General features: G+C 40.0%; 4 protein-coding genes and 1 long non-coding RNA gene across 5 annotated transcripts; 1 reads left to right on the top strand and 4 right to left on the bottom strand.

Moving 5' to 3' along the window:
• Positions 1-286: 286 nt before the first annotated feature.
• Positions 287-3,712, bottom strand: LOC115761651 (GILT-like protein 1). Its single transcript, XM_030703491.1, has 4 exons — positions 3,565-3,712; positions 1,111-1,245; positions 680-1,039; positions 287-619 (listed from the first exon to the last, which is right to left on the bottom strand). Exons 1-4 carry the CDS (start codon positions 3,622-3,624, stop codon positions 440-442), a joined length of 735 nt encoding a protein of 244 aa, XP_030559351.1. The 5' UTR covers positions 3,625-3,712; the 3' UTR covers positions 287-439.
• Positions 3,713-4,157: 445 nt separating this feature from the next.
• LOC115761423 (dolichol-phosphate mannosyltransferase subunit 3) lies at positions 4,158-4,693 on the bottom strand. The gene is made up of 2 exons (XM_030703184.1): positions 4,463-4,693; positions 4,158-4,395 (listed from the first exon to the last, which is right to left on the bottom strand). Exons 1-2 carry the CDS (start codon positions 4,610-4,612, stop codon positions 4,261-4,263), a joined length of 285 nt encoding a protein of 94 aa, XP_030559044.1. The 5' UTR covers positions 4,613-4,693; the 3' UTR covers positions 4,158-4,260.
• A 212-nt stretch (positions 4,694-4,905) lies between these two features.
• On the bottom strand, positions 4,906-8,122 carry LOC115761463 (protein yellow). The gene is made up of 4 exons (XM_030703230.1): positions 7,920-8,122; positions 5,916-6,276; positions 5,458-5,845; positions 4,906-5,396 (listed from the first exon to the last, which is right to left on the bottom strand). Exons 1-4 carry the CDS (start codon positions 8,120-8,122, stop codon positions 4,906-4,908), a joined length of 1,443 nt encoding a protein of 480 aa, XP_030559090.1.
• Positions 8,123-8,455: 333 nt separating this feature from the next.
• Positions 8,456-8,885, top strand: LOC115761426. Its single transcript, XR_004017740.1, has 3 exons — positions 8,456-8,527; positions 8,624-8,736; positions 8,807-8,885. It is a non-coding gene; the product is annotated as an uncharacterized LOC115761426 (long non-coding RNA).
• A 2,516-nt stretch (positions 8,886-11,401) lies between these two features.
• Positions 11,402-18,789, bottom strand: LOC115761424 (major royal jelly protein 1). Its single transcript, XM_030703185.1, has 4 exons — positions 18,706-18,789; positions 12,457-13,156; positions 12,263-12,395; positions 11,402-12,197 (listed from the first exon to the last, which is right to left on the bottom strand). Exons 1-4 carry the CDS (start codon positions 18,715-18,717, stop codon positions 11,423-11,425), a joined length of 1,620 nt encoding a protein of 539 aa, XP_030559045.1. The 5' UTR covers positions 18,718-18,789; the 3' UTR covers positions 11,402-11,422.
• Between the last annotated feature and the right edge of the window lie 5,251 nt (positions 18,790-24,040).

Genomic DNA, 24,040 nt, shown 5'->3' with positions numbered 1-24,040 from the left:
ATATTAAACAGCTTGTTGTGCATTTCCGCAGGGCTGCCTCTTGAAATTTTATTAAATATTAGGTTCTAATGTGGAAATGTTTACCTATGCTTATTATGAATGAGAGCCAAAACCACTTTTCAATAGCTATAGACACTACTGATCTTCCAGTTGAGACAGACTCAGACTCAGACTTTGTCTGGCTGAAATAAATTTGAAGATTCCCAACTGTCCCCAGTTTGGGGGTCCTGGCCATTGGGCTACTATGCCATGAGCTGGGATTCAGCATTACAACAATTGTTCAATTTTAAAGCTCTAGTTTTATTTTGCTTTCATATTTGGACGGCATGGAATTTAGAATGAGTGTAAAACAATTAGGCAATATACAAATTATAGAGATTCAAAGAGATTGCAGGCCAAATCAGTTATAAATTTGCCCGCCAAAGGCTTGGCTAGGCACTTAGTAAAGCTGGCCTATGAACCAGATGCCCAAGAGGGTGCTCAGGAGGGCGCTGGCACCAACCAGACCCGATGCGCCGTTGTGCTGGGCACAGATGCGTGGCTGGGGTGCCGAGACATATTTGCAGAGGGTACCAATGAAGTTGACCTGGGCGCGCTCATTGACCTGCTTGTCGAATTGCTGGAAAAGGCGAAGCTTAAGCAACATGTTTAGCTAGTACATAGATTGGTTTGGGTTTACCTCATTGAACAGAATGGTGGGCACACTGGTCAGTGGCTCCTTCAGCCTCTGGGTGGTTTCGCCAGCCTTGCGCAGCAGCACGCTGCCGTCGGTGGTGTTCGCACAGGTCTTGATGTTCTCCCAGTTGTTGACGTGACTCTCTGCGGCGCAACGCTGGCCCGGATACACATTGTCCGGGAAGTTCTTGCCCGCCTTCATCAGGCAGTTGATAAAGTCCAGGGTAAGCGATTCGCGTGTGAAATCAATTTGGTAGGAGTTGGCCTGAATGTGCTCGATGGCGCAGGCATGCACCTTGTTGCCGTAACACTCGTTGGGACCATGATGGCAGGTGAAGGTCACCTCAGCGCCTTGTGTGTGGAACTGCATGGAGTGCAAATGTGAATGTGTCACAAATGAGGCATTGTTGGGCCTAAAACGTTTCGTTCACTCACCTGGGATTTGCCAAAGGGCACAAATGTCAGTTCGACCGCATCACGCAGCTCGCTCTTCATAGCCGGATACAGCTGCTCCGTAATAAACTTGGCGCTGTCCGGGCACAGGGATTCGTAGTAAATGGCAATGGGCACCTGGTAAACAACATATCAAAACATTTCAGTCTCTTTCATGCTAGCTGGCCTGGGCTGGGCTGGGACAGAGGTGGACAGAGGGGTGGGCATGGCAGGCTGTTTTAGTATAATGCATTCTTCACATTGTGTTGCCATTTTCTGTAGCCGGCAAATGGGGCAATTTGCATTTTTACTGTACATGCAAATCAGTTTTAAATGAGTGGACACACCCGAAAATTGTATTACCCGATTTTAACCAAGGCAGCAAGCCCCTGGGTTTTCCAATTTGTAATTAAGAAGTCAAATATTCAAAATTAACAGAAAATTTTAAAGAAAAAAAAATCGTAACGGTTTCCATATTTTACCTAAATTAATGCTTAAGTTTACAAATCTAATTAAAACAAGTAAGAGGTTCTAGTCGGGAGCTACCGACTAGGGGATACCCTGTACCCTCTTCTTCCAACATTAAACGCATATATATATTCTATTTTAGAAGCTAAATATTTTTATCGATTGCTTGGAGACGGAGCAAGTTATCGATTATCGGAAACAAACTAGATCTGCGCGGGAGCTAGGAGCATCTACATCTAAAATTTCAAGTCTCTAGCTCTTATAGGTTCTGAGATCCTTGCGTTCATACATACGGACGGACGGACGGACAGACAGACGGACATGGCTAGATCGACTCGGCTATTGATGCTGATCAAGAATATATATACTTTATGGGGTCGGAGAAGCTTACTTCTAAATACAATATACCCTTATACCCATTTTCAATGGGCTTAGGGTATAAATATAAAGTAGAGTACAAAATTTGATTTGACTTTAAAATCAGTTAAATATGAACACTAGGCAGGTATATAAACTATGCTGCCAGATCGTTAAAAATATCTCTGTTAACTAACGTCAATGCGTGAATACGATTTGATTTCCATTACGTAATCCGCTGAATAGAACAAATCGCGTTGTATGCACACTCACATGCAAATGCCTGTTTATTGTATTGTATGCATTATTTTAATTAACGAGTGCATTGTGATTCTGTTGCGAATTGTGCTCGACATGGAATATATTATTGAACTGAATCTTCTATAACTTGCCTGTAGGGGTATTAAATGCCCGCCATATCGAACATAATTTTACTTTGCATTTTTTTGTATATTTCCAACATGTGGTTTTTTATCTTTATAGTAAACAGCTGCCAATATATTTAAATAAGAAGTATCTGCATGTTATTTAACGAATGAAAGAGGCTTTTAAAATATTGACAAGAAATCATTCATAAAAACAAGGAACGTTAATATACAACGTTATATACATAGATAAGTTAACTATTATATGTATACTCAACGCTACATTTGATTATATAGTTTATAAATTGAGCATTGAGTTTTGTCGGTTTTCGTATTTTGCAATTTTACGTGATCTTAATAACACATTTTTGCCAAACATTGTGCAAAAGCTCGCTAAATAAATTATAACTCTCTCGTGACTAAGACGACAAATGATGCGCAATAGACAAAACGTGTATAAAATAAAGTCCAGCGCGAGTTACTGTTTATTTGCATTCATTTCTATACACACACATATGTGTGTACATGTGCATGCATACATACATACATGTTAATGTACATCTCTTTTCAGCTAAATTTGCTTATTATTGTTATTTCCCCCTTTTTTTGTTCAGTCGAAGGTCTCGTAGACAGAATAGTCATCGCTTTTTGTGTAGTGGAAACACAGCAGTAGAACAGCTAAGCGTTCCATTCTTGCAGCAATAACAACAACAACAGGTTGGCCTGGAAGGGGGTTTCCAAAGAGTGGCCGGCGACCAACACCGGTTCCCACATGCATCACACACATAACACAGCCAAATACATTGAAATGGAAACTGGTCGGCATTAAAAACCGGTTTTGGGTCTCAAAACAAAAACACAAAGCAAGATTTTGTCGGCAGCTAGCAGAGAAAACTGAATTTATACAATTAATTATGCATACACATAAACTCACATACACATACATACATATGTGCATACGCATGCATGTATGTATCTCTTTTAAATAATTTGGAGCTACGGCATTTTCCAACAACAGTTCATTCAACCCATTTTATTGGGCGCGCCACTTGTTGCTGCATTTGAAAAGGGCGCGAGGCGTATTTGAATTCATTTCTTCTTCAGACTGTGCCAACCCTGACCCACTGCATTAGGTTAAAGCACACTCGTGATTTTGTTATTGTTTGTTGCTTGATACTATGTAAACGCGTGTTTCATAAGTACCCAGCTAATTGCTTGCATTTTAAATTGATTTTTTCTTAGATTTTTTGTGATTATGCAAACTTACCTTTGCGGCACTGCACACAGATACGGCCAGACAGGCGAGAAGTACAAATTTGTGACTCATGCTATTGGTTTTGTTTTTGTTTTCGGCTTTTTTTGATATGCTGACACGGACTCAGTTAAGCGCTAGTTGTGAACGTGCTGACGTCTAAGCGTGAACTGTTTTGTTCATAGCATCGACTTTTGGTTTGGGCAGCAGAAGCAGCGGCTTTACCGTTTTCCAGTCTGAGCGTGAGAGCGAACGTTAACATAATTTGGGTTGGGCTTGATCTTAAAGTAGTATGCGTACATGTGTGCGTACAGTGCACAGATCGTCTGTAGTAAATGCACATGCCGAAACATAGCAGTGGAGCCCAGCAGCACAATTGGAAAAGACCCATGCGCTTTATGTTAAAGTACAGCTTTAACAGCGCGTTGCTGTTGGTGCTCTCTAAGGTGCGTGTTAATCACTAGCACAGCTTGTTGGATCGCTTGTAACGCTCGATTCCAATGGGAATTTGGCGCTTTGAATAATGTAAATTCTAATTGAAAAAGTTTTGCGTGCATCTGAATGGGAAATCTCAGAGCCATCTCAGGGGAATACAGTTACTTTTACATACACAGATTTTTCTTTATATTTAATGGAATTACAAATTAAAATATATGTTTTGCAAGTATGTACATAAACAAGACTGTCTAATTAAAAGCACTTTCTGTGGCATCAGTCGCGAAACTTGAATCCCTTTGCAATCAGATCTTTGCGAGCCTCCAATATCTCCGCCTGCAATTCCTTAGCTGCTTCGGGACAGTCGTTAAACGTAAATGTACGATACAGCACAGTCCACACGGAATAAATCTACAGCCATATAACAGATATATATTGTTCAAAGCTGACTATAGTAATTATTCCTTTGGAAACTTACCCCAAACAGAACTAACAGCAGCAGTGGCAGCAGTTGAATATAAAGCAAGTATTTTGTTGTTACCGCCGTTTGCACTGTGCCCAGCACAATGGCTAAATAAGGCACCGCGAAGAGCGCAGCATAGAATAGCCAACGTTGTAGATTTGTCATGTTCAGTGTTTGTGGCTTATTTAAATATACAATTTTTAAAATAATTAAAATACTCGTACTGCAACACGTAAACAAGCGGCCGGTCTAGGGATGGCCGATAGGTTGACGCCGATAACCATTTCGATAAGCAAAAGTCGACTATTCGATAAGCATAATCAGCTGTTTGCGTGTCATGTCAAGCAGCTTTGGCGCGTCAGCAAAGGTGGTTACATTTTCAAATTTAATTTTTAATCAGAAAACAAATTGTTATTTTGTCTTTAGTTTTTAACTAATATTAATTTTAGAATCTTAAACTATGATTGTGTGTGCACAGCATCCATGGCATGCACTGTGCACGGCGTATTGGCCAATAAATCAGCTGTGCGACAGCCAATTATTTGAAATTTAATCTCATTCTCCTTCAAGGTGCCGCCCACGAAGAGGTTCGGTTCACTACTCAGCGCCCAAAGCTCATTCTCTCCCTTTGAGTTCCGATTGATCTTGAGGCCCGTAACAAATTTCAGCTGTTGCGGATTGTAGGCAACAGCGCGTATAGCATCTGCAGTGTAATTGGAATGCTCGCTCCAACTTATTAAAGCGCCCAGGCTGATGAGACTACAGTAGAGATTGCCGCCGCTGTCCATGACCTCCGATTCGCACTGGGTGCCACGCGTGCCCAGAATACGAAAGTGTTTGCTGACCGCCTCGCTTGAGCCCTGCCGCCAGATGCTTGCATTGTTGACCAGGTGCAGTGGAATTGCAATTTCAAAAAAGCTGTTCAGCGTGTGAAAGTATAAAAAGCGCTCTGAAAATGAAGAGAATCTATGCAATAGGCGCTAACATGGCCACATCATCAATGGAATTACCTGCTGCCAGACTGGGACTCAGGCTGACAGTAAATATGCCCGCATGGGCGCTGCCAAAGCGACGCACGCCCAACGACGGCTGCATGGACTCGTGTTCGATGCGCCAGGATTTGCCGGTGAGCGCATCAAACACAATTAGGCCATAGCCCCAAGCATCCGCAATATAGGCCATGCCGCCCAAGCATTTGCTGGGCGCACTGTCCTCCAAGAGATCCACGACCATGGCCGTAAAAATCGATATGCTGGGCGTGTACATGTGTGGGGGCAGCGCGGAACGCTGCACCAGCTCATCCTTGACCAGGTCGAATATTAAAATTTGTGGCGCGCACAGCTGCATGGAGTTGACTTGACCCGAATCCACCACCCAAAGACGCCAGCACTCATCAATCTGCAGACAAAGGGAGGATTTTGTGCGTTGGAATTTGCATAGATGGTTTCGGTTTTGAGGCCACACTCACGTGGGTTCTGATGGCAGACGTAATGCCGGAGCAGTTGTTGGCCGGCAGATGCCAGGCCATGCTGGGATAGGCTTCCAGGCCTGGATTCTCCAGCAGCCCATTATCATCCGCCGCCACCGTGGCCAGTGTGTAGGGCGTGCCAGTGCTCAAGCGGGGTATGGTCAGAAATGTGCGATGACGTCCCTCATCCCCATACTCGATGTCTATGTCCACGGGCAGAAATTGGCTGTTGGTCGCCTGGCTCTGGCCCAAAACACCAAAGCTCAGATTGCTCCACCTGTGCAGCGTGTGCAGCTGCTTAATACGCAACTTCTGGGCACAGGCGCTGGCCAAGAGCAGGCCAACAGCTAACAGGATGCATCTGGCCTGAAACATTTTCTTTCTTTTTTATGTTAACACGACAGCATAGAAAAGAAAATCCCGTCTTAACCGTTCAGGCGACGCGTGAAAACTGATCTTCAGCAGCAGCAGCAGCAGCAGGTAGCGACCGACGTTAAGGTGTTTGCCCAACCGGTGCTAACAAACCCTAATTGACCAAATAGTCGACTTGTCGAGTTCTCGAGAGCCCAGACAAAAAAGGCACTCGCGGCACAGGTACGCGCTGGCCCTCTGACAGAGTTTAGTGCCGTTTAATACTTGTTAGATTTATGGGCACCTTTTCTCTGGATGCTGCAAGTTGATTTACATAGACCATAGAACATGCACACGCCATGCCGCCTGCGACCTGTGCCCCCTGCCCCCAGTCCAATGCCACGCTGCCACCCTGCCTCCTGCCTCGTCGCAGCATGTCAACAGCGAACGCGATAATTGATTTCTCGGCGGTCGAGTCTGCCGGAAAATGCTGTCGGCCGGCAATTCGAGAGCGGGCCGAGCCGCTCGCCAGTGGACACAAGCGCTGTTGCGGGCCAATACTTTAGTGTCAACGAGAAACCGGCAACGGGCTGCAGTTAGTCTTCCAGTTTTAGGATCGCCAGTGAAATCTCTATCCACGGGGCGGACTTTGCCGTCGAAACTGAACGTTCAATATTTATGTATTTATGTAAGTGCATATGTCCATCGTGTTTAATGGCATGTCTTTATGGCGTTTACATTCCATTTGCATTTATTTTAATATTTGTGTATACCCTGTAAGCAGTGCAAGTGGATAGTGGGTATATTAAACAGCACGACGAGAGACACTCGTCTTGACAGACGTCAATCCAGTTGCACAACGAAAACTTAAACAGATTCGATGAACTCTGTTTTTCTGAAATCGATAAATATCGATTTCTCTAGCTTATAAGAGTTTAATATGCCAAATTTTTCACAAGAAGAATCTCAGGAATACCGCAAACATGTCAAATAATTAATCTAGTTGTTATTTATGTTACAAACATATTAATGCTTGAATGCTCTCTCTTAAGTCTGTCTCTAAGAAAGCTAGATTGTTTCTAAAAGAATCTAGAAATGGCCTTGAATGAATAAAAATGAATAAAATTAAAAAAATTGCAAAAGTTATCAAAAGACAAAGTTTTATATCTTCTAACTCCAGATTTTCGACCTGGGCTATGGAAATTCCACTTGGAAATGAAGCAGCTATTATATAGCCGAATATTATTATTTGAAATTGTAAACGAAATCGAAAGTGAATTTTAAGATTGCATTTATTTTTGTATATACATTTCAAAAGTATGGAATATTATTTGAATTTAACCGCTGCGACGCCTGTTCCTGCCGACGACTGTTCCGACCCTGTTCCTGTTTACGACCGTTCCAACCCTGTTCCTGTTGACGACCCTTCTCCTGTTTGTATTTGCGGTCCTGTTCCTGGGTACGAGCACAACTCTACGCGCTCTGGAAGCTCGACGTCTGGCGGCCAATTCCCTCCTCCTTGCGGCCCTCTGTCGCTCTTGCCTCTTCAGACGCCGAAGCCTGCGCCTGAGCCGTTTCAAAGCTGTCGCGCAGCTGGAGCTGGAGCTTGAGCTGCTGCTGCTTGAGGTTGTTGTTGTGTCAGAAGTGGCTGACGCCGCTGTGGTGGTATCAGAAGTGGCTGATGCCGCTGTTGTCGTATCAGAAGTGGCTGATGCCGCTGTTGTCGTATCAGAAGAGGATGTTGCCGCTGTTGTGGAGTCATCTGTCGATGTCGCAGCCGTCGAATCACCCTCGCTGTATGGAAGCCAGCAAGTGGCCAGAATGGCGCAGCAAAGGAGCAGAGCTTGGATTCTCATCTCGAGGCCCGTAGATTACTTGGAATGTTGGCTGAAAACCAAGACAGTTATTTATATAGCAAATTGTTAGACACTCTAACTGCGCCGTTTGGGCAGCTGTGAACATATATTTAATGTTTAAAGTTTCAAAATTCCCTTGTTTGTTTAGTTGATTTTCTGTCTACCAGGTTCAAGTAAAAACTTTCCTTTCCAATTAGCTATGCAAGAGCCTGTGCGCATTCATTCTGTGTATACAGCTGTTTTATTATTCGAGAACTAAACTCACAAATGCGTTTAAACAATACAGTCTAGAGTCTGAGAGCCCCGATGAGATTTTGCCAAAAACATTTTATTTTTAAGTTTGTGTACTAAATTGTTTTATTCAAAATTCAAATTTAGATACAGATGTGAAAAACAAGCTTCATGGTTCGTTCCCAAAGACGACACATAGATTTTTACTTTGTTATTTTCATAGATTATCTATTAACTAACCCGGCGCGTATAAAATACATTTTCTCAAAGGCTTTGAAAACGATTATGAAACTTATGGGACGTCAAACAAATAACTTTTCGTACAATCGTTGTACGCCAATTTACCACTGTTGCGGCTGAAATTTCCCATAACGCTGAAGCAGGTATTCATTAAGTTTTTGTGTAAAAAATAAGTTTGATTAAATCGGACGAAACTTTAAAATTCACCAACAGATATTAGAATTGCTCTTTCCACCGAGGATGCTTTAATTCTGCGAAAAATGTGAAACACGTCCCAAATGATTTTTCATATAGATCCATGAAAATGAATTTGAGCGCGAAACGTCTCCCACCAAATCTTTGACCCACATTGCCATCAAGTCGGAATGCATTTTTCGAACAGTGTGAAACACCTCTCAACCGAATTTGAGCAAAGATCTTTAAAAATGAGTTTGCGACCGATCGGATGGTAAACAAAAAAGTTTCATGCAAACGTTTTTCGCGATTTTCCACACGATTTTCTTAACGTGCATCTTCATTACATAAGGTTGATCACCGATCAGTCAGTCAGTCAGGCAAACAGTTGTATATATAGATAATACGTAAGAATATAACAAGTAAGAGGTTCTAGTCGGGAGCTCCCGACTAGGGGATACCTTGAACCCTTTTCTTCCAACATCAAAGGCATATATATATTCTATTTTAGAAGCTATATGTCAAGTTTGGTGACTCTAGCTCTTATTATTTACCAAAATTGCCCAAAAAACAGGATATCGATATAGATTTTTATCGATTGCTTGGAAACGGAGTAAGTTATCGATTATCGGAAACAAACTCGATCTGCGCGGGAGCTAGGAGCATCTACGTCTAAAATTTCAAGTCTCTAGCTCTTATAGGTTCTGAGATCCTTGCGTTCATACATACGGACGGACGGACGGACGGACAGACAGACGGACATGGCTAGATCGACTCGGCTATTGATGCTGATCAAGAATATATATACTTTATGGGGTCGGAGATGCTTCCTTCTGCCTGTTACATACATTTGGATTTCGCTCAAATACAATATACCCTTGTACCCATTTTTAATGGGTTCAGGGTATGAAAATGAAAGACTAAAATCCAATTCAGAACACAAATATTTCTAAAAGCATCACTAAGGAATTAAGAAAACCAATGACCGTTTTTGACAATTGCTATGTGTTAGAAAAGCCAGATTTATTTATTTGCCCATCGAAAATGTGAAAAGGGGTATACGGTTTTTGTGCAAAGGTTTACAGCAAGCTGAGCAAACCATGAAGAATCGAAATAGTCATGTCTGCCTCTCCATCTGATATATATTCCGTTTTACCAAACGCAGCACGAATCTAACACTTTTGTTTCTAAGTATATCATCTCCCATTTTCATGTTATCGATAAAAATTTATTTCGGGACTTGGTTCTTAAAGCATAACTCGAAAGTTATGACATTAAGCAACGACAAATTAAGTATTTAGGTTATCGTATTATATACTATATACACAGATAGGGACCAATTCATTTTCTTGATACCTCTCTCATTGCCTAGATATTCCCTGGATGTTTTATGAGGAGTGGATTATGAAAAACCGCAAAAATTGAAGATAGATTAATTTGAAAATTTCATCAAGATCGGACTGTAAGCTCCGAGTAAATTTTCGATAGAGTGGAGCAAAGTGAATAGTGTATAGAAGGACGTAAGAGAGAAGGGGTAGAAGCTAGATATTTGTATACGTTACACAGGGTTTAGGGTATCTCATAGTCATGCACGCCCGACCAGCGCACTCTTACTTGTTTGGGTCTGCTGCCATGCAGAAGAATTTAATTATCATTAAGTTTGCAAACAGCTTTTGGAAACTATTAAAAATATTGAGCACTCGGCCAATCATTTCCGAATAAGCTGCAGTTGTTCGCGTTTAATTTTATCATTAAAGCCAGCAGAGACTAAATGAAACTTGAGTTCAGGCGAACCAAGCAGAACGCAGCCACAGCCCAGAAAAAACTCCATGAGCTGGCCAAGAAATAAAAAAACAACAACTTTTATTAGAACTGGTTAAGCCGTCATTTTATGGCTCATTAATGTCAGCTTTAAGTGCGGTAGAGCTCAACACGTCAAAATTGCAATTTAATTATCTAGTTAAATTTGTTTAATCAATTTATTATAGCTTCAATTGGCGACTACAATTTAGATCTTAGATAGGTCAAATAAAATCAAATATTATATTAGTTAAAAACTCGCAAGTGTTTCGAGTTATGTACTTTATATATATATATATATATAGTAGCCCGGTAAATTTAGTTTTATTTTGAATAAATTAGGATTCAGGATTGAGTTTCGAATTTTGAAGAAATTTATCATGTTTCTCAAATCCATCCTTTTCCCAAACTGGAGTTAATTAAAATTTGTCTGTCCTCATATAAGCCCCATTTCCACCCTGGGAAGTGAAATTTCGGGTAAGTGTGACACACGTCTGAAGTGAAGTTTCGCAAAGATCAATAAAATGATGTTGATGCTCGATCGTTAGACCACAAAGTCTTACACCCCGCTTTCCACCCATTTACACAGCCAGTGCGAAACTCAGTCCGTCAATCGGTTGGCCAGTGAAAACAAATGGGCTTATATATGCATATCAATATGTGTGTGTATATTTGAGAGATTGCTTGTTTTGATGTGAAAAGTTCATGTTTGGACAGAAAACCAATTATTTAAAAGCAACATTAAATATTTACAAGGAAAATAAATTAACAAAAAATATTTACACATAAGAATAAAGAGCTTGAAATGTAATAGAAGAACTGATTTCTGTTTTTTAAACATTTATAAATACGTTTTTAATGATAGTAGTAACCACTGTGGCGGTTGGAGTAGGGCGTGGGCGCAGCTGGTGCTGTTGCTGCTGCCGTGGTCACAGGGCCACCCACGAGGGTGTCCAGATAGGAACGCTGATAGTTGTCCCGTGTAGCCTTGGTGGGCGGAAAGGCCTCGCCTTGATTGAGCGCTGTGAATGGATTGCGCAGTCCATAGTTGACAATGCCCGCGTTCTCGAATTTGTAGGGTGTCTTGGTGGTGAGGGGCGTGGTTAGCGCCGGACTTGTAAAGTACGTTTGCAGCGCATTTGTGGTGCTCTGAGCGTGCACGTGTGTATTGTACAAATTGTAGTGCAGCAAACTGTTGTGGGCTGGAGCCGTGGTCAGCGTCAGCGGATGCCCCAGCAGGGGTCTCTTGGGGGCGCCGGGCTTGGCGTGCGGCAGCTCCAGACGCACTATACGATTGTTGTACTCATTGGGATTCAGATTCTTCAGGAAGAAGCGATGAAACTTGGAGGATATGGCATAGATGACACCCGGCTCTGCGCGGGTTGTTGTCATGTCCGCCACGAACTGCAGCTTATCGCGATCATGGGCCAGCACGGATTGCTGATTGTTGCTTGGATTCCAGGAGGCAATGGCCGTCTCGGTGAGCGGACTAAAGATCAGGCTGCCGTCGAACGGTGACACCGCCAAGCCAATGCCCTGCGAGGACTTCTTGCCCACCAGCTTGACATCCAGCATCTGGCCACTCGGCAGTGGACCGCCGCGTAGTACATTCTTGTGAACCGAAAAGACACTGCCGGAGATTTGCACCAGGATAAGCAGCTAAAGACCATATATACTTGGGTCTGCTATACTCACCGATCTGTGGCCAGTGGCTGGAAGTAGACCACGCCCTTGCGCTCATCAAACGTCAAGCCCACAACGCCATCCATCAGCACGAAGCGATCGTTGTGAATCTCGGACTGCGCAAAATCCGGATCGGGATACATGGCTGTGCGGTAAATATGCAAATAAATAAAACAGCAGAACACATTGTGGTCCCTATTATATACCTGGATGCGAGTGACGCCAGGTGACATCCTTGCCGCTGTCATATACAATAATGCCCGGCTCCACGGTATCCGTGATGTATACGAAAACATCGTCACAGCTCTTGGCCGTGGTCTCATCAATGACCATGTTGGTAAATAACGTCTCACCACGCAACACCTCGGGCGGGAAATCAATGCGACGCACCACACGATCCGTGTTTAGATCGACCACAAGTATCTTGGGCGGGCAGGTGATCTCATAGTCCTCCAGAGAGCGCGAGATGCCCGCATCGAGCAGCCACAGGCGATTGCAGGAGTCGATGCGCAGGCGATAGACCGAAGTCAAGATCAGATCGCTGCAATTGAAATTGGAGCGCGCTGTGTTCGAGAAGGACCAGTCGGGATATGCTTGCAGCGTGGGCGAGTCGCCAATCTGTGCCTTGGACACCCAACTCACAGTGGAGGAGACGCCTGAAAACAGCTTGGGCGTGGCTATAAAAATACGATCCTCTGTGACGGCAATGCCCGTGATGAGCACATTCTCTGGATTATAAAACTGCGGATCGCTGGCCCGTGCACTTGACTCAAAGTTGTAGCCCAGCAGCTTCCAATGCTTCACCACCTGCAATCCAGGCGCTTGGGCGTCAACAGGCAGCCGCCCATTCGACCAGAGCAGCAGGCAAAGGGCTGTGGCGAGAATGCTGTGCATGGCGAGAGTTGGCTAAACGAGTGAAGAATCAAACAGACAATAACGTTTATTTAAACTGAATTTATGGGCCACGAGGCAATTAAAAAATCATTCAAATTAAATACAGATGCATATAATTTGATTTTATGTAGGCAATAAACAACTTAACGATTCATTGTCAGGTTCTCTGTATATCATTTCAACAAAAGCTACTAACAATTCACGCTTATTACTTGTGAAATGTATATGCAATGAGAAAAGGTTAATTTTTCTGAATAAAAAACACTTGTTTAATGAAAAAAAATGCAATAATAATAAATTAAACTCAATTATTTGAGTAGAAGGGTAAGAGAAAAATTAAAATAAATCAAACAGTTTTCTGCAATATATAAAACGAACTATTGAAAACTTATTTTAATAATTTGAGTAAACATTTTCACCGACAATGAAAATTCGTCCAGTTGGAATATATTTTCTATTTAGTAAACATTTCAATCAATTAGTTTTCTACAATATATAAAATTAGCTGTTAATAAACTAAATTCAACTAAAATTCAACAAGTTGGGTAAACCTTTCTACAGATAATAAAAGATTGAATAAAGTTTCAATGATATTATCAATAAAAATTGTCTATAATATATAATTAAACTATTAATAAACTTAACTCAACAAATTGGGTAAACAGTTCTACAGACAATAGAAATTTCTTTCAGATGGAAGTTAATTGCTTTGTTATGATTAAATTAAACAATTCCCTACAATAAAGAAAACAAACTATTATTAAAAAAATTGAACGAATTTCTACAAATAAAAGTAAAACATTTCAAATGAAATCAATTTTCTATGAATTGAGTCAATAAAATAGTTTTCTACAAAAGAGTGTAACTAGCTTTTAATGAATCAATTTTGAATTATGAATTGTTAATTTGAATTTTAATGATTATTTTCAATTTTTCTTTTTAACTTATATTTTGATTGCATACTTTTTTGACAAGCTGAGAGTTGTATAAAAGTAAAATATTTTTGGAATAAAATTCTTTGATTTATAAAAAAAGGTATCGATTCCTTAACAAATTCTTCCTATAGATATGCTTAGATAAATATTCGTGTTAATTAATTACTTTTTAGCTAATTTCTTTGTATATTTTATTGAATTTTATTATAAAAATCTCTCAATTTCTATGAAATGTTGAATATATTATTGAATACATCTTTAATTCGAACTCAGGCTAATGATTAACTTTTCTATAAAAGTTTCTGTAATGCAGCAACAATATTTGCACGTTTTTGTAGAAAATCGTATCTTAAATCATGTTAAATGCCAAGTCGCTAGGTCGTTCCCTTGTTTACTCTGTGATTCAATGAAAAATGTTCGGAAGTATATTTGCATTTTCGAGCGCTTAGTATTCAAGTGTAAATAATTTTATTTTCCCACATCTGGTCAAGCGCGCGGCCCTTCTATATAATATAATACGAATATATATAGTATATATCTATTATTGAGCCAATTCCATGGATTGCAGATTACAATTAACATTGTCATGGCATTATATTCAAATGAAGTTGGCTATTGCCAATGCTTAGCCTTGTTAATACCTGGTCTCGCACGGCTGCCGCCAGCGTGTGCACCAATTGACAGCAGCTGTGACAGCGGCCAAGACGGGGTCGGGTCTGTGATTAAGATTGAGCAGTTGTATCTAAAGGAGAGACACACATTTGTGGGTCTGTGGGGCTCGTTTTCACACACTCTGTGCTCCATTTCATATTGAAATGCCGTATTGCTACGAGGGCTGCCTCTTAAATTGTGTGTCCAGTTTTGGCTAAAAGAGTTAAATACTTGAACAGATGCTCTTGATCAAAAAGCACTTCAAATATTTGAATAGGCCATGTGATCTGCAGTAACAAGATTCCAATTACTTCTTCTCTCGGCTTGTAAAAAATAAATACATAATAGAAAATCATTTCAAATATTTGTGTATACCAAGGCGTTACTGCCTTGACCCAATTTTTTGATAATTTTGCTAGCTTCGCGCGTGGTTTGATGTTTAAAAAATTGTGATTTTTTATAAAATATTAACACACTTTTGTGTTAATTAACAATAAGCACAAATATATTTGCTAAAATATCCTGTTTAGTGAAGCAATAAAAACAAACAAAAGCTGAAAACAAGGCAAGGCAGAACAACAAATTATGATGGCCCTAAAGAGAAGATGTTTTAAGTAATTTTGACTTTAGTTAAATCATTTCGAGTGCTGAAACATATTGTTTGGAAAACGAAGTATTTGTGGTAAATACCGACAAGCTGTGATTTTACTGCTGAATTCAAAAGTTTTTTTATAAAGTTGATTTTATATGAAGACTTAGCTGTATCTTTTGTTTGCCAAGATGATCATTAACGATTAATTGATATTGATCAAACAAATATATCATATAGCTGTCAGTACCATTAGTGGCCCAGGAATACATCCACTTGGTTGAGGGCTGTGCTTGCAGGTTAAACATATAGCTAAATGCGGCGTTTTAAAGCTGCTGCAATCCCTACTCAATCCCAATAGCCTATCGCTACTAACGCGCGGTCTGCGCCGATTTGGATATATTGTATCAAGAATAGAAGACGTACCATAGACAGTCAGGTCGGAGCCTTTTTCAACCGATACAACGGACGCTTGCAGCAACACTGCAATTGGCTGGCAATAGACTTCGTGAGCTATATTCAGAAGGCTTCAGCGAAGTTTGTTTAACAACCTTCTCTAACTAGGACAGAGGAGACGTCCCAGAGTCCTTAAAACATTGAAAAAGAAGAGAGCGCTGCTTAAAAGATAGCAAAGCTAGCAAGCTCAGGACTTAGTTGTCAGCATTTATCAAAGGAAATATTTACTATTATATATATATTTGTACTGTGCGAATATTAAAGGCAGCCCTCGCACAGGTGCACAGCATGTGCTGAAGTTGCCTTTAAAATGAGCTGACATTTCGTTTAGCCAGCAGCTCTTTGACTGGGCGACTAAATAAATGCGCGACTTGATCAAAGTGACAAACTAAATATTTGATATTTTGTTTCTTATTCGGCTTGCTTAATCAATTGCTTATGATTTACAATAAGTTGTTTTTGTGCACACAAACACACACGCGTGTAACTTGGTCATTTCTCATTTCATTTTTGTTTCACTTTCTTTTGGTAATTGCCACACGCCTGGCCAGATCTCAAGATAAGCTGCCAGGTTAATTGAGTTTGTGGCTTGTACGAGTTTAATAAATTACATAAATGACAAATGTCAAGTGGCACATAAAAAAATGTATATGTACATATGAATTTCTACACACTTTGATATAATTAAGAATTATGCAATGACAAGCGGAAATGCGTACAATTTGTACAATTTTTATTTTAATCCCAAAAAATAATCAAAATCATAATAACTGTCTTCTGACATTGGCCAGCGAATTAGGCCTGCTGTCAATTAGCTTACGAGGCGCGACCTTCAATGCGCTTGTGATGACAGCCGTTGGCCGGGCTCAAAATGAATGCCACAAAAGCGAAAGGGCGCAGATCTTCTGCTGCCCGATTTCTAACACAATAAATGTTATAATTCATGTCGCCCTTTTTCAGACACAAATAAAATGTGTGTTAATATATGTAAATGGTTTGACAGCTAAAAATAAAATAATGCAAACTTGTTTGTTGAACTCGTAACTGGCAGCGGCTATAATCTTGTATAAGCCAGCAAAGGCCACAAGGCGCTCAAATATTGCATTTACTTTCAATAATGCACACAAACACAATTTGTTTGATGCCGGAACTCTCTATGTCTAAAAAGTCTCGTGTCTTTGTGGGCTTTAGTCATGGCAGAACTGCATAAATGGATTTTGGTTCCCTGGCGAATTAAACTACTTGTTAGCCACACACAAATTGAGTCCAACTATGTTTTTGTGCGCTTGCAGCAAAGACAGCTAACAGGCAGGCGCCACAACTGGTAACTAGATCTCTTTCCATTGGAGCCTTATCTGCGGCACACTTTGTGCCACCTCCTACCCGCACCCCCTTCCGATGCAACACTCCTGTACGTATTCTCACGCGTTGCACAATGAACAGACACGCAGACAGACAAACAGCCCGCAATAGAGGCCCACAGCAACAATGTGGCAAAAGGTTTAATTGCAACAACTGGAGCATTCTATATATGTGAGTGTGTGTGTGGGTGTGTGGAAATATAAATTTGATTATTAAATAATTGTTTTGCTGATCTAATATAGGGTCGCACGGAAGAGCAACTCTTGCCACATTAACACATGAATGCAAATTATTGCCAATGGCCAACCAAATAAGAAAATTGCAACTGCCATAAAGTTGAGCGCACAGGCCAAACGTGATGATGTGTTGCTTCCTTATAATGAAATGCGAGAGATTCGCGTAGTCGGAGATAAATACCCTATATCACATGTGCGTTATAGTCTAAGTATATCTGACAACACAATCGTTTGCTTTCGATATGGCAGCAGTGTGATATGTGAGACTAAACTGGCTCAGGTATTTTTAAATAAAAAAAGCAGTAAAGCAGTTCAGGCGGTAACTCTTTTGAATCTTAGATTAAACAATAAATAAATAAATGAAAATAAATAAGTTCGGTCGCGATAAGACTTTGCTCATAAGCACAATAAAGTTCAACATAGCTCAATTTGGTTCATTCAAAAAAGAATAACACGTATTTCGTATCAGTTTTCATTTGAACTGGCAACTTTATGTTCTAATGGTTCGAACCGGCCAACCGGCCATTGATCTTTAAAACTTAGACAATAGTTTGCATAGAAATATATATATATATATACTATATCGAACAAGCATATAAATATACTTTTAGACTTGGAATATATTTCATTTAATGCATTACACAAACTGCGACAAAATTTGAACAAAATTTGCAAAGGTTTAATAAGACACGCACACACACGTCCAAGTTTGGATGCCAGCACGAACCGATTCGCACTTTTTGGCCACAATCGATTTTAGTTGTTAGAAAAGAAACAACAACAACACACGCGTTGCAGGCCAACTTAATTAACACCGTTCTTTGTTTTGGGCACGCAAGAAGTGCAACAAGTCAACAAGCACGGCGACCGACAAGGCTATTGGCCAACTGCATACCCTTGGCTACGGATAGCTTAATTGGATATAAGTATATATATATATATGTATTTTGTTGCAATCGATTTTGTGCTCTTGCATTAACGAGCAGTATGCATGCGGATATGGTGAGAGTCGCATTCGGGCGGCGGCGCACTGGAACATTGGTTATGCCTTAAAAACCGAACCGCGCACTGCAGCAAACCGATCCGAATCCAATAGCGCACCGCACTTTAATATAATGCATGGCAATTGCCACTTTAACCGTTAAAAATCACAGCGACGACGGCGGCAGCGACGGCGACGGCGACGGCGACGACGTGCCCCGTGCCAAACAGACTAATGCATTCGCGTTCGTTGCCTAAGTCTTTTGTTTTGCTCGTTGCACTCGCCGCTGCGCGCTGGCCAATTTGTTAGCGGTTAGCTCTATTAGAGGTTTTCATCTGGCATTAGCTTACTTTGAGGCACATTCAGCTTGCTGTTCCAAGCGTATTCGTGTTCGTTTTCTTAATTTGTTGCTGCTCGCGACACGTCCAAGCGTTGCGGTTGCCGTTTTGCGACTGCGCTCGTATCACAGCCACACCGAATTTTATAAGAGCTTTTTTTTAACACATATCAAATAGCTAAGCTGCATGCAAAAGCACTAGTGTTCAAACATACCCTATATAAAAAGCAGGAATAGAAATTTGTACATTATTTATAAATCAATTTTAATTTGTTTTAATTAATCTACCTAACCTTAACTAAAATGCATGTTCTTCTTGCATACAAAATATACTTATAATAAATTGTATACCATAAAGCAGTTAACATTTAGTTTCATCAAAAGACTAATAATATTAGTATGAACTTATTATTAAGTTATTATTTAAATTCTCAATCTCATAATAATCCATTTAAATATAGGAAATAATCAAGATATATAAGTAAATTAAATAATAAAATAAAATAAATGAAAACATTAAAACTGCATATATATTTATTATATATATTTTGTGTGAATTGCCAATTGTGTTTAATTAAATTAAGTTTCTTTAAAACTGAATAAGCCGAAATTTCGCCATTCTTTTGTGCTTTTAATATAATTATATATACTACCCAAATATATAAAGATATAGGTAGCAACGAACAAACTTTCACCTTACTTATAAATATCAGAATAGGATATCATGCCATATACCCGTTGCTTGGCCTCGCTACAGGGTATATTTTTAGATAAACGGCGAGAAAATGTCTGGCGCCATAAAATCGTTCCCAGCTCCAAACTGTTGCAGTGGCATTTTGGCGCTCTTATACGTGTTGACACGGCGATTATTCATACGCTCCGTTGGCCAGAGTTGAAAATTGCAGCGACTTCTGCCTTAACTGAGCTTTTGGCTGGCGGCACATCTTCCGCGAATTTGCATTAAATTGTTTGCGAGTGACTGATTGTTTTTACGACATGTAATTGGCTTTTACAAGTTCATTATCGCAATTTCTTGATAATAAATTTACACAAATTTCTGACGTATATAAATTAGCCTTTACGGTAGCGTGCAAGTCGATTATGTGCGCGGGGCTGGCTGCATTTCAATAGTTTGCAAACGAATTGAAAAAATTGTACACAGGACAAACAAGCTTAATCAAATTGTAACGTTCCTTTCGGATTCGGTTTTTGATGAAATACGCCGCGGGAAGAGACATAAATATTAAAACCTGTTTCTCTGCAATTAAGAATTCTTATGCAAATCTGTCGAGAATCGCTTGAGTCTGTTGGCTTTTGTTAACCAATCAGCTTGTCGGGCACGTAATAAACATATAATTAGTTTCATACAATACAATTCTAAGCGAGTTATTGCCAATTGAAGTATATCGAAACCAGATATTTTGGTATGGAAAGCAAAAACAGCTTCGAATATGTAATGTTTTATTTATTTACAATTAGACAGAAGAGAGATCCTTTACTTTACCATTCCTGTTGACCAAAACCCAGTAAATTGTCATAATAGGCTGACAGAAGGGTATCTACAGGTCGTGTACTCTCAACAAGCGCATTCCCCGCTATTTAAGGCATTTACTTGTTTATGTACCTACAGCTTATTAGTCAAGAAAACATGTATCTTTCTGTTAGCCACACTTTTCTCTAAATTGGTGAATTCAAAAATATAGAACATATAAGAACATAGAACATTTAGCTGGTGTTAATGTGACTAATTAATTAATTAAAAAAACACACTGTTATGAGACAGGACAGAATAGATTAAAAAGCATTTCGTTATACGCTGTCAACATATTTTGCTTTATGCAAATGAATTCTTAAATTATTTTCTTCGAATTCTGTGTGGGTCGCAGCTTGATAAACGCCTTTATTAAAAATTATTTTAACTGTCTTCCTAATTGAAGGTTGCTGCGAATCATGATACAATTTTGTTGATGCCCTCTTCAAGGCTATAAAACAAAAACATAAACAACTTTGAAGCTGATTTATATAAATAAAATAAATATATATGAATACATATTAAATATATATATATAATATATATAAGCCTGACTGCTGTACCCTTTGACTTAATGTTTAAGATACAAATCCAAAACAGGTGTTCGTTGGATGTACTGCAACTGGATTTCATAAGACTGGCGGGGCATATGCGCTCAACTGGCCACATGGGGACCAGCACTTTTGGAGAATGGTGAAAGCCCAGTTACAGCCTGGCTCTAGACCAACAACTTGTTTGCCCATAGCCAGTGCTTGACCAAATTGACAGCCAAAAACAAAATTGTTATCGAATTGAAAAGTAAAGCACACACACACACATATGAAATCCAGGTCTCGAATCGAATTTAATTGCGACTTTTGTTAAATTCTGTGGCAAAATGTCATCAAAATAGCTGCAGCTAGTCCGCAAAGGGGTTATGCAAAAAAAAATTATAAATAAAAAGCAATTGTTGCGGCCACAAAAATAACAACAAGAGCAACGGCAACGACAGCAACAGCGACAACGACATTTAAACTGGTTTGTGCCGCCAGAATTAGCCAACTTGCCGCGGATTTTGGGTACTTGTAGGCATGTGGCATGTTAGCTTTGGTTGCATGAATCACACACCATCACATTATGTGGCTTGGCAATGTCTAGTCTCTAGACATTCCCGAAAAGTTCATCCGGCAAGGGTTTAATTGGCCAAATACGAGCAGGCCAAGAGACATTCACTTCGTTTTAATCGCTCATAGATGGCTAATCGACTTAATATACGAAGCCAATATGTATATTTAGTATAAAGTACTTAATGATTGCCGATTCTAAGCACAGACACACCCCGAACACAGGCCAAAGTCAAGGTCAGCTTGCCAGGCTGGGCACGGGCTTTGCATATGTTAATTGGCCACATGTGATATAACCGCAATTCGAGCTGCATGAAATTTACCTGCACTTGACCATAACACGCTTAAGATTACGGTTACGACATCGGAGCCGGAGCCGGAGCTGAGAGCTCAAGCCGGTCAATTTATTGTAGATTGTAGGTGGCATCGCCCCTCAGTTTTCCTTTCACAACGACAACAGCAATGCCCCCAAAAGTCGCTCATTAACTGTTGTGTATTTCGAAAGTGAACAAAATTTATAGAGAAACCAAATCTGTGCAAAGCAATGCGCTCTAGGCCTGCGCCCAAGCCCAATCTCTCATGATGTGGCGATTGGATTCCACATTTGTACATGCGAGTGGACCCGCTTATGACTATCGTATCTGTTGCTCTGACATTACGAAATAAACTTTTAGTATGCCAATGACTTTATTATGTACTCATTCACAATGGCTAAAAAAGGGTATAATGGTTTTGGCCAATTGCATGTAACTGGCAATAGAAGGCATTTCCGATCAAATTTAACTCATTAACTAACGATAACTCGCCTAGTTGCTGTAATATCGATATGTATCGATTTATAGCAATGTGCTTATCTTGATCTAGAACAGATTTCCTGGGCACTAACTCCCTTACTGTAGATCAAGCATATTTCAGCTTTCAGTTTTCCGAGACCTTAGCTAGTTTCCCCTAAAATTAAAAGTTAAATGTGCTCGACTACGAAATTCCCTGTACTCTTCAGTCAATATTAATATGTGTGTAGGTGTGTATATATTAACTCACAAGGTTTTGGCTTTAAAAATTTGTTTATCCATTTTGTGATAAATGAGGGAGCTCTCGATGAAATGAAATATTCATATTCTGTGTATACTATACGAGAGCCTATAATCTAAATATACAAAGCAGTTATCAAAATCGATTTTTATCGATGTATGCCCTTCCTTTACCCATTCTCAATAAGTTGGAATGTAGCTACAGCAGTTCGAAGTTGGGTATAGCCAAGTCGCATACTCTCGACTTGAGCCCTAGTACTTGATTTGTACTCATTGTGTGGGCTATTTGAATGCCCGTCCAATCAACACATGCGCATACCTTGCCATCATTATCCCCTCATCAGTATTGTCATTGCTTTATTTTGTGCAACGGACTGAATTTTAATGGCCAATCCGATCCGTTGCGGCCACCCGTTTGCGGCCAGTTTCATTAATGGTTTCGGTGTGTTGACAAGGTCTTTAATTTGCCAAGCACTTGAAGCATTTTGGCTTTTGTTAGTTTTGTTTGGCTTCTGTTAGCCTGGCGCTTGAACAATTCTAAATGCCAAATTCGGCACAAGACTCAATTAACTAATATGCAACACATGAGCCGTGGTGTTGAACGCCCCTAATGCGCGCCTCAAGAGTGCGCGCCTCAAGATCTCTATAAAAGTAGCCCATTTAACCAATTAGAGCTGTCTGCGGCTTTGAAAGACTCCACCTCCACAGTTGAGGTGCGCCAACAGCCGGTTTTCCAACATCGTCGTCGCATTGTACTTTCAGTTTTAGCTCATTTCCCGTACAAGCCAGCCCAGATTATCGATAGCACATGTATATATATATACATATATATATATACCTCGATATATACCTCGAGTAACCAACGAGCCATGGCTTTTAAATACGAATACAATACGAGTTTTATTCGGATCTTACTTTGTTGTCTTTCTTCTTTTTTTAGCTGCGGTCAGTTTGCCATTGTATGCACTCCTTCTGACAGCCATAAATCAGAGCATAGACTAACCAACATATATATTTATATTTCTATTCTCTTGAGTGAAGGCCAGCACCACGGCAAAGCCACAGCACCACTGACACTGCTGGCCCACACACCAGGAGGTGTGCATGGTGCTGCAAAGTGAAGTGGATATGCAAGTTGCATTTTTCTATTGAATGTCAAACGCTTAGGCCAGCACAGAAGCACAAACACACTAACAAAACACTTAAAAAAAAAAAATTAAATAAATACTTAAAATACAAAATAAGTAATTAGATTCCATAGAGTTATATCATATAACACGTCTGTAATATATTAGTTAGCGCATCAGCCCACACAAAGTGAAAGTCATTTCCTTTTTTTTATATACATATATATATTTTTTTGTTTATCATATCAGCTTGTATGTTAAATTTGCCATAGCATAAAAGGCTTGATGACAGCATAATAAACCCGGAATTGAATAGAGCTCCAGTTGCCATTTGTACAAAGGGACTGCGGCAATGTGTATACTCTAACGGTAAGTGTGTACGCACAATATTTAACATATTTTGTAGCTCATTGCAAACCGGCTGCACTTTTACCATCGACGAAAATGCGAATTGTAAATTTGACATAAAGTTTTATCTGTTGACAATTAATTTAAATTGTGCGTAGCTCCATAACAAATGCAATTTAAAAACGAATGAATCTTGTTGCAGTTGAAC

The sequence above is a fragment of the Drosophila novamexicana genome, unplaced genomic scaffold, assembly GCF_003285875.2.
Source record: "Drosophila novamexicana strain 15010-1031.04,08,12 unplaced genomic scaffold, DnovRS2.1 tig00000485-arrow-pilon, whole genome shotgun sequence".
Taxonomy (NCBI): Eukaryota; Metazoa; Arthropoda; class Insecta; order Diptera; family Drosophilidae; genus Drosophila; species Drosophila novamexicana.
Note: the sequence above shows the minus strand (reverse complement) of the source record. Positions and strands in the feature narration are given on the sequence as shown.

Bases quoted from the DNA above. Each gene is read 5' to 3' on its own strand.
- LOC115761651 (XM_030703491.1), bottom strand. From the start codon at position 3,624: ATGAGTCACAAATTTGTACTTCTCGCCTGTCTGGCCGTATCTGTGTGC. The intron at 1,246-3,564 runs GTAAGTTTGCAT...GTTGTTTACCAG, and splicing joins CTGTGTGCAGTGCCGCAAAG to GTGCCCATTGCCATTTACTA. The intron at 1,040-1,110 runs GTGAGTGAACGA...CACTCCATGCAG, and splicing joins TGCCCTTTGGCAAATCCCAG to TTCCACACACAAGGCGCTGA.
- LOC115761423 (XM_030703184.1), bottom strand. From the start codon at position 4,612: ATGACAAATCTACAACGTTGGCTATTCTATGCTGCGCTCTTCGCGGTG. The intron at 4,396-4,462 runs GTAAGTTTCCAA...ATATGGCTGTAG, and splicing joins TGCTGTTAGTTCTGTTTGGG to ATTTATTCCGTGTGGACTGT.
- LOC115761463 (XM_030703230.1), bottom strand. From the start codon at position 8,122: ATGAGAATCCAAGCTCTGCTCCTTTGCTGCGCCATTCTGGCCACTTGC. The intron at 6,277-7,919 runs GTCAGCCACTTC...GTTTCAGGCCAG, and splicing joins TCTGATACCACCACAGCGGC to ATGCATCCTGTTAGCTGTTG. The intron at 5,397-5,457 runs GTAATTCCATTG...CTTCATTTTCAG, and splicing joins GAGTCCCAGTCTGGCAGCAG to AGCGCTTTTTATACTTTCAC.
- LOC115761424 (XM_030703185.1), bottom strand. The intron at 12,396-12,456 runs GTATATAATAGG...TTTACCGCACAG, and splicing joins CTGGCGTCACTCGCATCCAG to CCATGTATCCCGATCCGGAT. The intron at 12,198-12,262 runs GTGAGTATAGCA...AATCTCCGGCAG, and splicing joins CAGCCACTGGCCACAGATCG to TGTCTTTTCGGTTCACAAGA.